Below are 15,019 nucleotides of genomic sequence, written 5' to 3' on the forward strand. Positions count from 1 at the left end.
GGTGCCTAAACTCCCTCAGCATCTCCATTTTTCACAGCGCCATCTCTCTCGATGCCTATGTTCTGCAGCTGCGGATATGCTGGCATACGCTGCTGCCTCACTCTAGGCATCTGGACACCCATCTCTCAACTTAGCCCCCCAGCAATTCATGAACTGGAGAGAGACAGGCATTCGGCTGCCTACGTTGCATGCAGGACCCCATCTAGTAGGCATCCTCAGAGACTGTCTACTGGTTGGGTCCCATTCCAGGAGCACAAGGAAGAGGGGGTGGGGTGCTGCCCAGGGACTAGCACACTTGCCTGGAATGTGGGAGACCCAGGTTCAATTCCCCCCTGCCTAGCAGAGAGGAGGAAGCAAAAATTTGAACAGAGGTATCCAGCCTCTCAGGAGAGTGCTCCAACCATTGAGCTCTGGGATACTCTGATTCATCCGTTGAAGCTGTTGGTCTCTGGATTAAACAATGAAAGAGTGGTTGGCGCAGGGGGGCTGGACCTGGGGTCTCCCATCTCCCAGGTGGGTGCCTGAACCACTGGCCCCTAGAGTCATTCAATGACTATTTCAGTATTTATCCACAGTGGAACAATCACCCACTCCATCCACTCTTTCATTATTGATGCAGAGTACAACTGCTTCAACAGGAGGCATATGAAGGGTGTTACCACCACCAGACCTGGGGAATTGTTCAGAGACAGTCCAGTGGTTTAACTAGGAGTCTTGGGATGTAACTGAGCCAAAGAAAACAGCCTGGGTTTGCCTCTGCTCTGCCCTGGAAGATCCGTATCCGAGTGAGAGGTCAGGGAATGAAAGGCCGCCTCACCTATCTAATGAGACTACCAGCTAACAATCACCTACACAGTGGGGACTGGAGGGAGGCCACCAATTCATCTCACAGGCGTGACCCAATATTCTTCAGAGGGGAGCAACCTTCTCCCACTAGAAGCCAGATCAGAACCAGGAGCATATTGCTGTGGGGTGTTATCTGAGCCATCCAGTTGCTTAGGTAGCTTGTGATTGTTACCGATCAGTCCTAATGAAAGACTTTGTGAGTGACACTGAACCCCTCCCTCTCTATCCATGGGTCCCTGTCCATTTTAGAAATAGGCCCAAGTCACAAGATGCCTCAGATCCAGAATGGTGTCTGAACTTTCGCTGGGTGGGTGGATTCAGGGCTCTGCTTTGGGTTAACTTATAGTACAATGCTAGGGCCTGGTTCATTGGTGCCTTGCACCCTGTATAGTCATTGTCCAGTGTTCCTGGCAGCCCATAGCAGCGGAATTCCGTTTCAGGAGCATTGACAACCACTTTGTTCAGGTGTAAATGACCAGCTAGTAGGTGAGGCAGTGGGGATCTGGCCTGAAGGGAGAACACTTACTCTGTTACCCCCAAGTCTCAGGGGGAAATTAGGACTCTGCAGGACGCCCTGCTGCCACCCATAGATGCAAACAGCATCATTTGGAGAAATTCACCTCTGCATGTGCTTTCTGTAGGCTACTGAATACCTGAGAGAGCCATTTCTGGGGCTGACAAGCAGTGAGATTTGGTCTTCTCATGGTATTTCCTCTATATTGCTATATCATAAGAAAACCAAATAACACATTAGTTTGACATCAAGGGCTCCCTTAGGCATTAAAAAGCCTGTGAAAAACATAAATGCAAGACCCAATATATGAGACACAACCACTCTCAGATCCCCAAGCACCCCTTAGAAATAATCTGTAAAGATCTTTAATTCCAAGGGCCTGAACTGTGAGTGACCTTGTGCAGCAACAGCCTAGTTGAATGATCCTGTTGAATGAAAGCCAAGTAAATGTGAGTGTGTCATGGCCCTTTGCTCAAAGGCAGATCAAGGACTCTCTGTACTTAGCTCCTGTGGAAAACTCCAACTGCACACAACCTATTCACATGATAAAATGAAACCAAATGTTAATGGAATGGAACCTGCAACACCATCATCACTGTATCATTCAACTTCAGGCTACAGACCTACGTGGCCCTTTACAAATATAAGGGCCCAGGTTTTCAAACAGAGGTGCACTGTTGGGGTGCTGAATAAATGACCTGGTTTGCAGATGGCCTAGTTAGGAGTCACATGGCTGGCAATTGTTTTGCCACTCATGGTCAGTTTCACACAGCTGCTGCTGGCGTGCTCCATGGCTTGCTGTCAGCTTGGCTTCATTTCCCAGCACCAGGAGGCAAACAGACAACCAAAGGAGCCCAGCAGCTGCAGGATCCTGAAATTGACTTGAGTCACTCCAGATTTTCTTCCCAGCTGACCCCGCGAGACATCTGTCAGAGCATGAAGCGGTTCCTCGGAAGCAAGGAGCTGACAGCTCGCGAGCTGCATTCTGCTTGACTGCCTCTCGACTGCAGAACTCCTCGCCCTAGAACTCCTCGCCCTAGATCGAGCCGCCGGCCGAGGTGAGGAGTTAAGGAGCCAGACATTCTCAGCTGAAGTACCTTTTAACCTGGAAACTACAGGAAAATCGCATTCAAGATCCCTAGTATTGGTACTAAGTGAATTGTGGGGCTTTTATGATTAGAAAAAAGCTTTGCCAAATCTATGCTTTGTGAAATCCACCTTGGGTGAATACACTGTTGCCTACCTGAAAACTAGTCCTGCTGTTTCAGTCAGAGAAGTTAGTCTTCTCCTTCCTAAGCACATGATCTGGCCCTGATCCTGCCAAGGGTCACGCTTGTGCTGAACTCTGTTTGCATCGACAGCCCTTTTCAAGACGATGGGACTGCTCCCAGGCTGAAAGCCAAACACATGTAAGGCTTTGCAGTATCCGTGCCATAGTTTGCATGGTGCAGCATCGCTGCCTTCTGTGGAAAAACCTGCATGAGGGGCTCAGGGTTTCCTGTCTCCAGATGGTACTTGCACTGAATGCTCTTGGGGAAGAGATTTGGATTGTGGAGACTGTGATGCCAGCCAAATCCACAGATCTTAGGGATATGCAGAGACAACGGCTCCCCAGCCCCTGGGCAGCACAGACCTGGACTATCACAGGTAGTACCAGGGCCCTATATTCCACCCTGCAATGTCCAGGTGATCAGCCACTTGTTGGCCTGGATAGCCCTGCCTGGAGTAAGGACTCACTTTCCTGAGTACCGTATTTACCTAATTATTTTCATTGGGCAATTATAAAATCCATTGCATTCTTTCTTGGACATTGGCGTTTACATTTGCTGCCAGCCTGAGCCCTGGCCTCCCATTTGTTCCCATTAACTCAGGGTCCAAAGAACGAGCAGTGGGCCCCAGCAGACTGGGGCCCGGATTCTGAGCATTCTAGTGCAACTGGGTAGGGCTTGGGTGCACGTTTTAAGGGCCCAAACTACATTTCCCCCTTTGAAAATATGGCTCTGCGGGTGCAGGGAGGAGGCCTGTTAATTGATGCCAATGGACTCCCAGTATCCCTGGCATCTCCCTGGGATTGCGGTCTTTATGTCAGGCAGCCAGCAGCTGTGTACAGGAGTGGGGGGAAGTGAGTGTGGAGAACCGACCTGTTGGGCATTCATTGCTCTCAGAAAGCTCTCCAAGCACTCATATTCCACAGAGGGTTGCAGACAGGCTGTGTTTTCAGTAATGAATCAGGCTTTTTTTTTTTTTTTAATATTCCAAACATCCTATCTTCCCCCTACAAACCAGTGCACTCCCAGGAGGCAGGATGCGACCGAACAGCCACAAAGCCTGCAGCTGGCTGTGGCCTCCCAGGAAGCTGCCCCCAACCCCCAATCTGAACAGGGTTGATCTGCAAGGCACTTGGAATACTGAGCATCACTTGAGCCAGCCTGGGCCTGTCTCTGACAGTCTCTTTCCCCTCTCCAGGGTTAGGTCTCTGGCTCAAAGATAAAATCATCTGCTATCAGTAAATTCTCTGGCCCCTCTTTTAACCCGTAATACATGTTGTTGTCCTCCTCTTCCACACTCTGTCTCTCTTCTGATTCTGCTGCCTTTGAGTCAGGACCTGAGACGAATGCAAACTGTCTTGCTGAGGCAATCGCAGACAGGTAGTTCTGGGGTAGGGCCGGTGTTTGCTCCTGGCTTGGATGCCACCTTTCCACCAGTGGTGAATCAATCAGGGCAAAATCTTCATAGCAAGGAAGCTCAAACCTGAGCTTCTGGGTGTACCCCTGTGATGGGAGTGGATTCCTCAGGGAGCTGGTGGATCCCCCCAGAAACAGGCTGCTGGAGGTGGATCCCTCGGAAGAGGGAAGGTCAGTGTCCTCCAGGAAGGAAGCCAGTGGTGCTGCACTGTGGGACCTCTCTGATGGGCTGAAAATGGCATAAAGGTACATTTAAGGGTACAGATTCATTTACTGGCTGGTTTCTGTGCTGCTGTTTCCCTGTTTTGTGTTTTGGCCATGGGGTTTACAGTAAATCAAGCCGAACAGATGCTCGCTGGGTTCGTGGTGTTCCTTTCACCAGCTGACTTGTGCCTGGTTTTCATAATGATGCCATTCTGTTTATTTCCCCTCCCCATTGTGGATCTCAGCTGCCACTAGCCAGGTGAGGCTCTGACACCATATGGACAGGGAGCCCAGTGCCTCCATTATGGTACCTGCCCATTCCTCCTCCTCTCCTTCATCTGCTGTGCAGCAGCTTCCAAGGAGAATGTCAAAGGACACAGTGACAGTCTCCTTGCTGTAAATCCTGGCACAGACCTAATCAGACTCTGGTTGCTCTCCTGCCAGTGGTTCCTGGAGAATAGAGAGCTCAGAGCTCCTTTCATCACCCAGGAGATAGGTCTGCTGTGAGCCGCTAACTGCCTATCCAGAAATAGTTTAAGCAGACCAAGAGCATGTCAGAAGGCAATGACCCAGTAACCTCCCCCTGCCATTTCAGTTGGCTATGATACTCTTCACCTCTCATCCTAAACAGTTGCATAGTGTTGCTGATGGACACGTTAAAAAGCCACCATGTTCTACCCCAGAGATGATTGCATTCCAGCAAGGGGGCCAACTGAGTCCTACATCAATAGTTCATACAATTGGTTAGTAACCTTTGTAAAGCAGTTGGGGATTGACATGATTTATTGTTCTGACAATTCTAACCCAGGTTCTTACACTGAGCCCATCACCATGGCATCTGTACGCCTCACTTGAAGTCTTTAAATGAAGAAGTAGTTAGGTCTCTCTTTGCCTGAAACTCTGAACTGGGAACATGGATTTACTCTGAGGAAGGACATTTGTTTATTGAGATGTATACCAGTGTAAGGAAGTTGCCTTCCCCAGTCAGATTTTGGAAGTGACTTGATCAGGTCTGCTACAAATAATTTGGATAAAAAGGCACATGATAGTTTGCCAAACTTTGATTAAACGTTCCCAAAGATAACATAATTTAAATAATTAATATTAACTAAATACCAGCTGATTACAGCAAGTGAGGGAGCTAGATTCAGGGTTCAGTCTAATGATGATTTCAATGAACATATGCATTGAAATAATATTCAGTGCCTGTGAGCTCTGTGCTGATCTGGGGTTTGCCATCATGGACCCCTGGTAGGACCCGGCTGGAAATAATTACCTATTTTTGCTTTAAAACAGGGAAGTGAAACCCTGCAATCCTCCAGAAAGGTTAGGAAAAAATCCTGCAGTTAATCATGCAGGGGGTGATTTTCAAAGGCACAAATGGGGACCTGGCTGCCCAACTGTCCTTGGTGCATTTGAAAACCTTCCCCTTTCCAAAAAAAACACCTCTTCCTTTGACTTCAGTGGGTGCTGGCTCAGGCTCTCATGAGGCCGGAGCTGAGTCGGGGGCTGTTTTTCTTATCTAAGGGGCTAGAGAAAGCCCGTTGCATTAGCCTTGAATTGTGTTTTGGGAGAGGAGAGAGCACCGCAGCACCTAGTTAGGCTCATGTGAACTCAGAGTGCCCTAAATTGCCTGAATGGATTCAATCCAGTTGTAGAACTCTGCGTGAAGCGTCTGACGAGCAAGTTCATGCCCCGTCATTCGCTCGGTTCCCCTACGAGAGATGTTTGCCAGGCACCGTGTTCCTGCTGGCCCACACAGCTCTCTGGCTTCACAACCACAGTGGCTGAGCAGGAAACCAGTCACCATGCCCCTTTCGCTGCTGAACCTCCACCTCCCAGGCTGTGCTGCTGTCACATGTCACTAGTCTCCTGATGGGCCTGGGATGTTGGGGTGTGCCCAGAACATCCAGCATCATAGCAGTGCACCCTACCTGCCCTGGACTGCGCTGCTTCCTACCTGCATTGCTGCTGTTTTCATTGCAGTAGCTCCCAGGATGCCCACATGAGGTATGGACCTGGGCTCTCACACCAAACAGCAGTCTAGGTGTTTGGCTGGAGCCCGGGCTCTGAACCCGGGTGAGGTGGGGAGGGACTCGGCGCCGGGGCGCCAGCCTGAGCCCGAGCACTTACGCTGCTGTTTGTAGCCCGCCATAGCATGAGCTCGAGGTTCTGAGACTCGGTGCCATGGGTTATTTTCCCCCCATGTAGACATGCCCGTAGAAAGAGACAGTCCCCGTCCCAAAATGCGTACAGGTACCTGTAGCAGGCGTGTCCCGGTTAGATGTATCGAGCGGGAAGGATTTGATCACCATGTCTGCTGCCTATTTTTTGTCTGTCCTTATGTCTGGAATGAGTGAATCTCCATAAGTGCAACTTTACTGCCCTTTGGACTCCTCTATAGCAGAGCCTCAAGGTCACCTACCTGCTGATCGTTGCTGTGAGCACTTGGGGCACTGGATCTCTGCAGGTTTCTCCATTGCTCTCTGAGATTCTGTGGACCTCAGCCTTGGCCTGTACAAAGGGATGGGGACATCCTCTTGTCTTGAGCTCACAGTCACCTAGGACTGGGGCCGTTTGAATCCCCAGACACTCCACAGAGCCCTTTGCTTTCCTCTGGATCTGTTCATAAGATGGCAGGCTTTTCTCATAGACATTAGCTTCTTCCTGGCTGGTGTAGGGAGTCTGGGAGCTGGGGTGAGGGAGAAAGAGGGGAAGGGACGCTATTAAATTCTGCCATTTAACTGGACTCCAATAGTTTCTGGTTAGACGCAGGAATTTTATCATTTGCTGAGAAAGAAACGAATAAAATGCCACAAAAGGGAAGAGCAGCACGTTCATGCCACATCGAGGGGATTTGTATTGGAGAGGGGCCATACCCAGATCCCCACATCTGAACTCCCCAGACTCTGGGGAGGTTTGGATCCAGCCCGTAGTGACCAGCGGTCACCCACAGCCGAGAGGCATTGAAATTCACTATTGGTCTTAGTCTAGTTCCTACTGAGAGAGCCTGCAGTACATCCCTGCTGCTGTCGATGGCAGTTTGACGTGGGGGACTCAGTGGGAGGTTAGCTAGGAAAGGACTGAAATCAGTGGGACGGCTAGCTGGGAAAGGACTGCAGGGTCAGGTCAAACTATCCTCCCTTCCTCCACACCACTGTTGGCAGCCTCATCAGAGAGAAGCCATGTAGTCAAGGGTTGAAAGAACATGGAAATGGAGTCCTCAGTTCCAGAACAAACTGCTGCTTTTTTTTTTTCCAGACAAAATATTTTTAGCCCTCCCTCATGCCAGGGTTTTCAGACCCTGACCTTGTCCCCTGAGGCACACAGATAACCTTGTGTACAAGCTAAGGCGCTCATTAAAAACCAGATTGCAAACTGTTGAGCTGAGGCTGAGAGCCTGGGGTCTTTCCAACATACCAGCTCTTCTCCGGAATTTCATTTTCTATCGAAACAGCGGGCTTGTGTGACAGGAACTTCTCGGACTCCGTCTCCATGGGGACAAACGTTATCTTGGGGGGGAAGAAAAAAAGAGGGATGAATCATTCCTCTGAATGTGAACAAAGAGGGTTAATCTCCTGCAGTGGAGGAGGAGTTTTCCCTGGCATAGGGCTATCATTAACTCCTTCCCAGAGGTGACATCACACTTTACTGGCACTTTAACTAGGTATTTTTACATCCAAATCACAGCAAAGGAAGAGGTATCTAAGCCCTCACATCACATTTACAAAGAATAGGCAATATGCAAGCTACTCCCCTGGCCAGGAAACTCAGGCTGATAAGAAGAACCACAACAGGGGCTCAAGCTTCAGAGGGGTAGCGGTGTTAGTCTGGATCTGTAAACGTGGCAAAGAGTCCTGTGGCACCTTATAGACTAACCGACCTATTGGAACATGAGCTTTCGTGGGTGAACACCCACTTCGTCGGATGGAACAGGGGCTCAGTCGTGCAAGGTCCTGAGTGTTCAGTGGTCCATGGAGCATGCTCAGAACCTCAAGCCTGCCCAGGCTTGGACTCGATTATGTCACCAATAGTGCGCTCAGTCCTGCCATCCTGCTGGATGACAATGGGCGTTCTGCCTTCTGAGGCGCAGAGGAGACAGGTAGGGGAATGCCAACTCATTCCAAATGGAACTGAGAGCATGCTTGTACTGGGCCAACTGGTGGGCCTGCAGGCTCTGAAGCACAAATCCCAGCAGGAGTTGCCAGCTTGGCCTCCCTCAACACCATCAGAAACTATGGCAGATCTTGAGGGGAGACAGGCCCCTTCAGAGACAAAGGAGCCCTTCAAGGGAGTCAGAGCTTCATCATGGACTTCAGTCTGAGGAGAAGGTGTGGGTTCCATAGCTTTTCCCCTCCCTCCAGGAGCCATGTTTGGTGGCCAAAGCTCTGGGGGATGAGACTCTTCCCAGAGAGGGATGGATGTTTGAATGGGTTATTTCAGCCTAGAGGCTGCAGTCCCAAAATGGAGACATCTGGGAAAGGATGGGCCCAACGGGTCGGATTCCCAGCATTCCCAATCCACGCCCCTACAGACTCTGAGGACTGGATCCAATTCTAAACTTCATGGCTGGCCTCTATCACTCTTAAGGGCCAAACCAAAGCCCCAGAGCCAACCCCTCCACCCCAACCTTGAGGAAGTCTGGATCCAGATCCAAACTCTCTAGTTTACAGCTCTCTCCTGGTGACACTAAAAAGGCCTAATTGCCAGCAATTAAAGACACCATATAATACAAAATTCTGGAGAGGGATCCCTATCACAGGTGAACCCTTCAGCTTATTGTGCTATAACTTCCAGTTCTGCCCCTCCCCCCATCCCATGCTGTGTCTCAACATGCACTCTCATAGGCCCAGATCTACTAATGAGCCATTCTGCGCCCCTGAGGGATGGTCCACACATACAGTGCTGAAGTGGTGCTGCTGTACTGCTTAGCGAAGATGCTAGCTACGCCAACCAGAGACCTCCCGTCGCTGGCCGTACTCCACCTCCGCAAGAGGCGGTAGCTACGTTGACAGGAGAAGCCGTCCTCTTGACATAGCACCGTCAACACCAGGAGTTTGGTCGGTATCCCTGCGTCGCTCAGGGACTCTAGACTACAGACATAAGGCTGTCTAGACCAAGCCTAAATCTAACCCTAGAGCTAATGTCTTGTTTCCATTGGGAAAATGGTGTTCTTGGATAGATGTTTCTTCAGGGAATGGGAGTTTAATTGTTTTACTGCACTATCAACATTCTTTAACCAGGAGATTTTCCGAAGGGGGTTTTAATGACGCACCTAAGTCAAAGGGTTGGGGGTTGGGCATGGGTTCAACAAGGTTTAGGGGTTCTTCTTCCCTTAATCTAAACTGAATTTAAAACAACTTTATATAAAACTATCAGCCATGGATGAGCAATAAGTAAACGCTTCCCCCTCCCAGCATCTTCCTGGCTGTCTCCTGTACCTTTCACTTACACAGCTGTGTTGTTATTTAGGCAAAAGATCAGTTCTTCCCCTACTCTACGAATTTCTTTCACGGTGTCATGAATCTGTTCAATAAGCTGCTTACCTGAAAACATTTCTGCTGCACCAGCCTGCCCCTCTGTTACATGTCTCCCAAAATAACTTGTTTCAAGAGTCCTGTTAAGGCAAGAGGAACCCTTTGGAAAGCAGACAGTGAAGACACCGGCTGAAAGCGGGGGAGGGAGCTCTCTCCTTATCCTTCAAGATCTGGCCACCATCTGCTCAACTTCCACTGGGGAGGAGAATGTGGATTTTGGGGGTGGCTTTCAAACAGTGAACCTGAGAAATGGATCAAGGCTTTCTTCATTCTTTGATTCCTGTTCATCATTTCACAGCAATGATTTACACTGCAGCTGTCACTGAGAGGTATAGCAAAGGGCTTTGGACATACAGGATAGTTTCTTTTAAACGATTCCTTCTTTCATTACTAACAGGGATTCACTGCATTGCCCAGTGAAAGTCAGCACTGCTTTCAGTAAAGCCTGAAGTGGTTTTATCCCTAGATCAGAGAAAAGAATGACACCCTGCCCAGCTTCCCCTGTGCCTACTTCACCTGTAACTCTCTGGAAACGGCAGCCAGCCTTCTCCGCTGTCTTAGCATCCTTAGGGTTAAAGCCAAACCTGGCAGAAAGCAGGCTCTTTGGAGATAGAAAAACAAAGTGTGTGTGTCCTTAGGGGGCATCTCCCCTTAGATATCAAGGAGCACTTTGAACGGCTGGAAGGGTATACGGTTTTGTAACCCCAGGTAGATGTAATCCCCCTAACCCCTTCCAGGGACAGTGGCAATGTGTCTGCTCCCCTTGCCCCATGCACAGAGGTAACTGGAGGTGCTGTGGGCCATGTGGAGAAAATAAGTCGGAAGAAGTATCATCCTCTCTTCCCTGCTCCACTCACAACTGTTTCACGTATTCTTTCTTAAACCAACCCGAAGTTATGGTAACTTTTAAATGCCCCTTTGAAAGTTAGTCTGAATTGCCTGACTGTGGCAGAGGGCATCTTATGATGCCTTGATGCTCCCAAGCCCCTCTCGAGGGAAGCAATGCATGATACACCCAGGAGAAATTGCCAGCCAGTCAATGGGACATATACACTCAGCAATATCCCAGAACCAGCCACAAGCACTGACGGATGACAGATCAGCCGCCAAAGGAGAGAAGGAATGCTGGGCCAAGCCTTGCAGTGACTGTACAATCATTATGAGTGGATACTAATACTTTTCATCCCTGGGTCTCAAAGCACTTTGGAAGGAAGGGTAAGTACCCCTATCCTCATTTTACAGATGGGGAAACTGAGGCACGGAGGAGATAAATTACTTGCCCGTGGCTGCCCAGTGAGTCAGTAGCAGAGATGGGAATAGGACCCATGTCTCCTGGTCTGGTGTCTTAAGCATTGCACCACCTTCCCCTCAGCAGGGCAGTTAGCTGTCTCAATGGGAATTTAAGTCATCAGCTACTATTGTTAAGCACCTGTGGATGGTTTTTGGCTCCCAAAGATGCCTTGCAGTGCCCCGCCCATAGCCCCCCTATGCCAGAGAGGCAGACTGAGAAAGCACAGATAAGAGAATCGACCGTACCTTGGGGTAGCACTGACACATGCTCCAGGTGATCCCCACTGCTATGGTTAAAACCCCCAGCGTGCAAAAGGTGATGTAGACCTGGGGCTTGTCCACGCTCATGATGAACATCCCAATCATCACCAGGAAGAAGCCCAGCACTATGAGTCCGTAGCGGAAAGTTTTATCCTCAGCCATTGCAAACCATACAGGTAGAAACCAACTGCACAGTGAGAATGCAGAGAGCTAGCCTGGGGCTGGGAGGGGACAGATGCCAGGGAGCCCCTTGCCTGTCTGTGTCCCAGCGAGCGTTCCTCAGGTGCACAGCCAGGAGTGTGTTCCCAGAGGCTGTCAGGGCTGAGGATCAGCTGCACATTCAGACCAGTCCTGCCCAGGGCTGAACCAGCCAGTTTTTAATGGGAGTGTAATGAATGCAAACAAGATCCCGAAATTCACAGTCCAGTGAAGCTGCCCAGCGCACTTCACTCTAACCTTCCCTCAAGGCACGTGCAGCCCGGGCTCCAGAACACCTTACCCAGAGAGTGCGAGTCGGAAAGGGAGAGTTCACAGGGGAGGGGGCAGAGATAAGGCTAACCATTGGGCACTTGCAGTAACCGTCCCATGCCTGACTATACTAGCTGCTTGGCCTGGAGCGGGCTTGGTCTTTTGGCAGAGGTGGGCAATCCGGCAGGCAGATGGGCAGTGCCTGTTTATTTTTCAGTGCTCTGTAAAGGGCACATCTACTGTAGGAAAATGGGTACCCCTCTGCATGACAGTCGAGGTATGAACTAGTATATTTAATCCTCTCTTGGCATGTGGGATGGACTCGATGACCCCCTGAACTCCTTTCCAGACCTATTTTTCTATCCGGGGGTGACAAGATGTCCCGTGTATGCCCATCCTTACACCAGTGCTCAGCAAGGGCTGCTGATTCTCTTAGCACAGACTAAGGCCACCGACAAAAAAGATCAGGCAGATGCCTTCCAGCACGGTGTTCCTGAGCTCTGGGGATGTGTCTTTGCACCAATATGTTTGTAAGTGATTGAAAAGGAAATGATGTTGATTTATTACTTGTATTGCGATAGCACCTAGGAATGCCAGTCTAGGGTCAGGGCCCCATCGTGCAAGGTGCTGTGCAGACATCTAAGAAGACAGACCTTGCCCCCGAGAGCTCACAGTTAGGCAGGTTGCAACAGGATAATTCCTTGTTAGCACTGGAAACTCCATCCTTTTCTTGCAAGGACCACGAGCAAGGTCACACGCCAGGCAGGACAGATGAATGTCTACCAGTGGCTATGGGGGAAATCGCACCGTGATGATTCCCCGTGAGCAAGAGCCTTGGGTGTGTTTTGAAGGGATTCTGGCCAGAGCTGGTCAAAATATACTTTTTTGCAGAAAACTTTGGGGGGGGGGAAATTATGGTTATTTGGTTCTCGTTGAAATTTCCCATTTATTGTAAAACAGAAACCTGAAATGTTGATTTTCAGAAAGGTTTTTTTTAAAATTAAACCTATTTCTAGTAGAAATGTTCAGTGCTTTGGTAAAGCTTTTGCCAAAACAGTAAACTTTTCCTGAAAACTTTTTGCTTTCCAATTTTTTGATAAAATAACAGAAAACTTTAAATATACACATTTCAACCAACTGTAGTGATGTGTCCTGCTGAGGAAACCGTCCCGAAAGAGCCCCTCAGAAATCCCTACAAGGAGATATCAATCGCACCCACACAGTGAGGGATCACATTTTTCTTTCTCTGGTTCTTCATTCCTTGCCCTCTGTGCCTTCTGGCTGGGGTGCACCCTGCACTCAGCTGCCAATGACCATCATCTCCCTGCTCTCCAGGAGATGGGATTGGGACACCAGTGGTGATAAGCCTGGGCACTAGCCCGAAGTCAGGTGGAAGGAAAACTTTCCCCACAGCACAGTTCTTGGAGCACAGAGCAGGTCCCGCTCCTGTGTCATAGATTCTAATGGCTGACTTGAAATCACATGTTGTCCTGTATAGGCGAGATTGGGAGAAATGGAGCAGGGAGGGGGAAAAGAGAGAAACTCCCGTGAGAAAGGAGGGTGGGAAATGGAGCCAGGGAAAGCAGGAGGAGTGAAAAACAAACCCACAGCCTGTGAAGGAAGGAGCAGAGATGGGGAGGGAGAACTTCCCATGGGGACAGACACCTCTCCCAATCCCAGGAGAGAATGTTTGGCTTTGGGATGGCTGCCATCTCTCCAGAGAGACAGAGCTCATGCTTCTGTTCAGCTAGGAGGACAGGGATTGTTTTGATTTTTAAATGGATTCATCCTAGGGGGATAGGAGAGAAGTGTGGCTTGAATGACAGGGCAGCTGGCTCTGCTAATCTAAAGCAAGAGGGCGTGAGGGACAATCTCAGGTTCCACCCTTGTTATCTGGATACTCTGGGGACAGGAGCACCAGAACTACGTAGGGAGAGGGAGCCCTCATGTGAACGTGTATCAGATCCCCATCATTCCCTGAGGTTGCCCTAGGGTGCTTTGTAGCCTACATGCATGGGGTCAGGAAGCGAGGGCTAGTCCTTTCTCTGTTCCCAGCTGTCCCAGCGGGGTGCCTCAAACAATCAAATCACAGAAATGTGTCTTTTAAACATCATTTTCAACTGCATGATTTTTTTCATGTAAGTGTATTTTAAAGGGCTACAGAGGGCAACATAGGCCCTATCCGACATTCAGCGGGTTCCTCTGGACCCTGGGGAGTTAATGGGTGATTTCAATTACGTGGGAGGAATGACTGCCTTTCCCTAGCAACGCTTAATGCTCCCACGTTTTCATATTGTAATCTCCTTTGAAAAATGGATTTAGGAATAGTGGGACTAAAAGCTTTGGGCTCCTGGTGCCCCCCTGTGGATTTGACACACAGTTGCACCAGCAAAGGTCAAGATTATAGGGACACCAACAACTGTATTTTCCACTCCATGCATCTGATGAAGTGGGTTCTAGCCCACGAAAGCTTATGCCCAAATAAATTTGTTAGTCTCTAAAGTGCCACAAGGACTCCTCATTGTTTCAACAACTATTAGTGATTAATGAATGTAAAACACTAAGGAACCCATTCTCCCCTTTGCAGGGATAACCCTGTGAGGGGAGAGGGAGCACTGTGAGCTTAATGTTCCAGTCCTTCCATCAGGGTGCGGGTCCCCACGTGTCCTAGAACGTATCCAGGGGCTCAGGCCCCCTGGAAACTGTAGCCCATTCAAGATTCACAAGGATCTCCCCCAGAGATCATGGACATCTCCCCAGAGGCTTTGCTTTTCAGCAGCAGTGCTCCACTGGGGCCATGCTGCCAGTTACCTCCATTCTTATCGCTACCCCAGACACCCCACACACACAGAAAGGGGAGGTTACCGCACCAAGGTGCCCATTTTGCTATTTTCCACCCCCAGCTTTGTGGGAGAGGAGCCCAGCCATCCCACCAGCTCTGAGAAGCCAGATCCCTGCAAAGCCTGCCTGGAGAGGACTCCTCAGAGCTGGATGGGAAGGTGGGCGCATTTCCCACAGACCGGCACCAGTCTGTCTGAGGCTGACTGAGCGACCCCCCTGCCAATGGCTGGTAGATCCCAGATTGGTGTCTTTTGACAGCCTGAGGCCGGGGTCATGCTACAGGCTTCTGCCGACATAGCTGTGTTGGTCTGGGGTGTGAAGCGGTGTGATTCCCTGCCCGGCATAGTTCCCCAAGCAGAGGTCTCTAGAGCAGA

The 15,019-nt window shown here is 49.8% G+C and overlaps 1 protein-coding gene across 4 annotated transcripts in view; it reads right to left on the reverse strand.

Annotated features, from left to right (window-relative positions):
• Positions 1-3,190: 3,190 nt before the first annotated feature.
• Positions 3,191-15,019, reverse strand: part of BSND (barttin CLCNK type accessory subunit beta) — a 31,750-nt gene continuing 19,921 nt past the window's right edge. The window contains exons 1-4 of one of the 4 annotated variants that reach the window (XM_084636138.1): positions 9,795-9,868; positions 7,669-7,760; positions 6,674-6,940; positions 3,192-4,273 (exon numbers count right to left, since the gene is read on the reverse strand). In XM_084636138.1, coding sequence (XP_084492264.1) covers positions 3,829-4,273; positions 6,674-6,940; positions 7,669-7,745 — 789 coding nt within the window. In that variant the 5' untranslated portion in view covers positions 7,746-7,760; positions 9,795-9,868 and the 3' untranslated portion in view covers positions 3,192-3,828. Of the gene's footprint in view, positions 4,274-6,673; positions 6,941-7,668; positions 7,761-9,794; positions 9,869-11,321; positions 11,711-15,019 lie in introns of those variants that run through there. The other 3 variants (XM_084636135.1, XM_084636136.1, XM_084636137.1) reach the window with 3 other exon arrangements.

Source organism: Lepidochelys olivacea (assembly GCF_965140295.1).
Source record: "Lepidochelys olivacea isolate rLepOli2 genome assembly, chromosome: 8".
Taxonomy (NCBI): domain Eukaryota; kingdom Metazoa; phylum Chordata; order Testudines; family Cheloniidae; genus Lepidochelys; species Lepidochelys olivacea.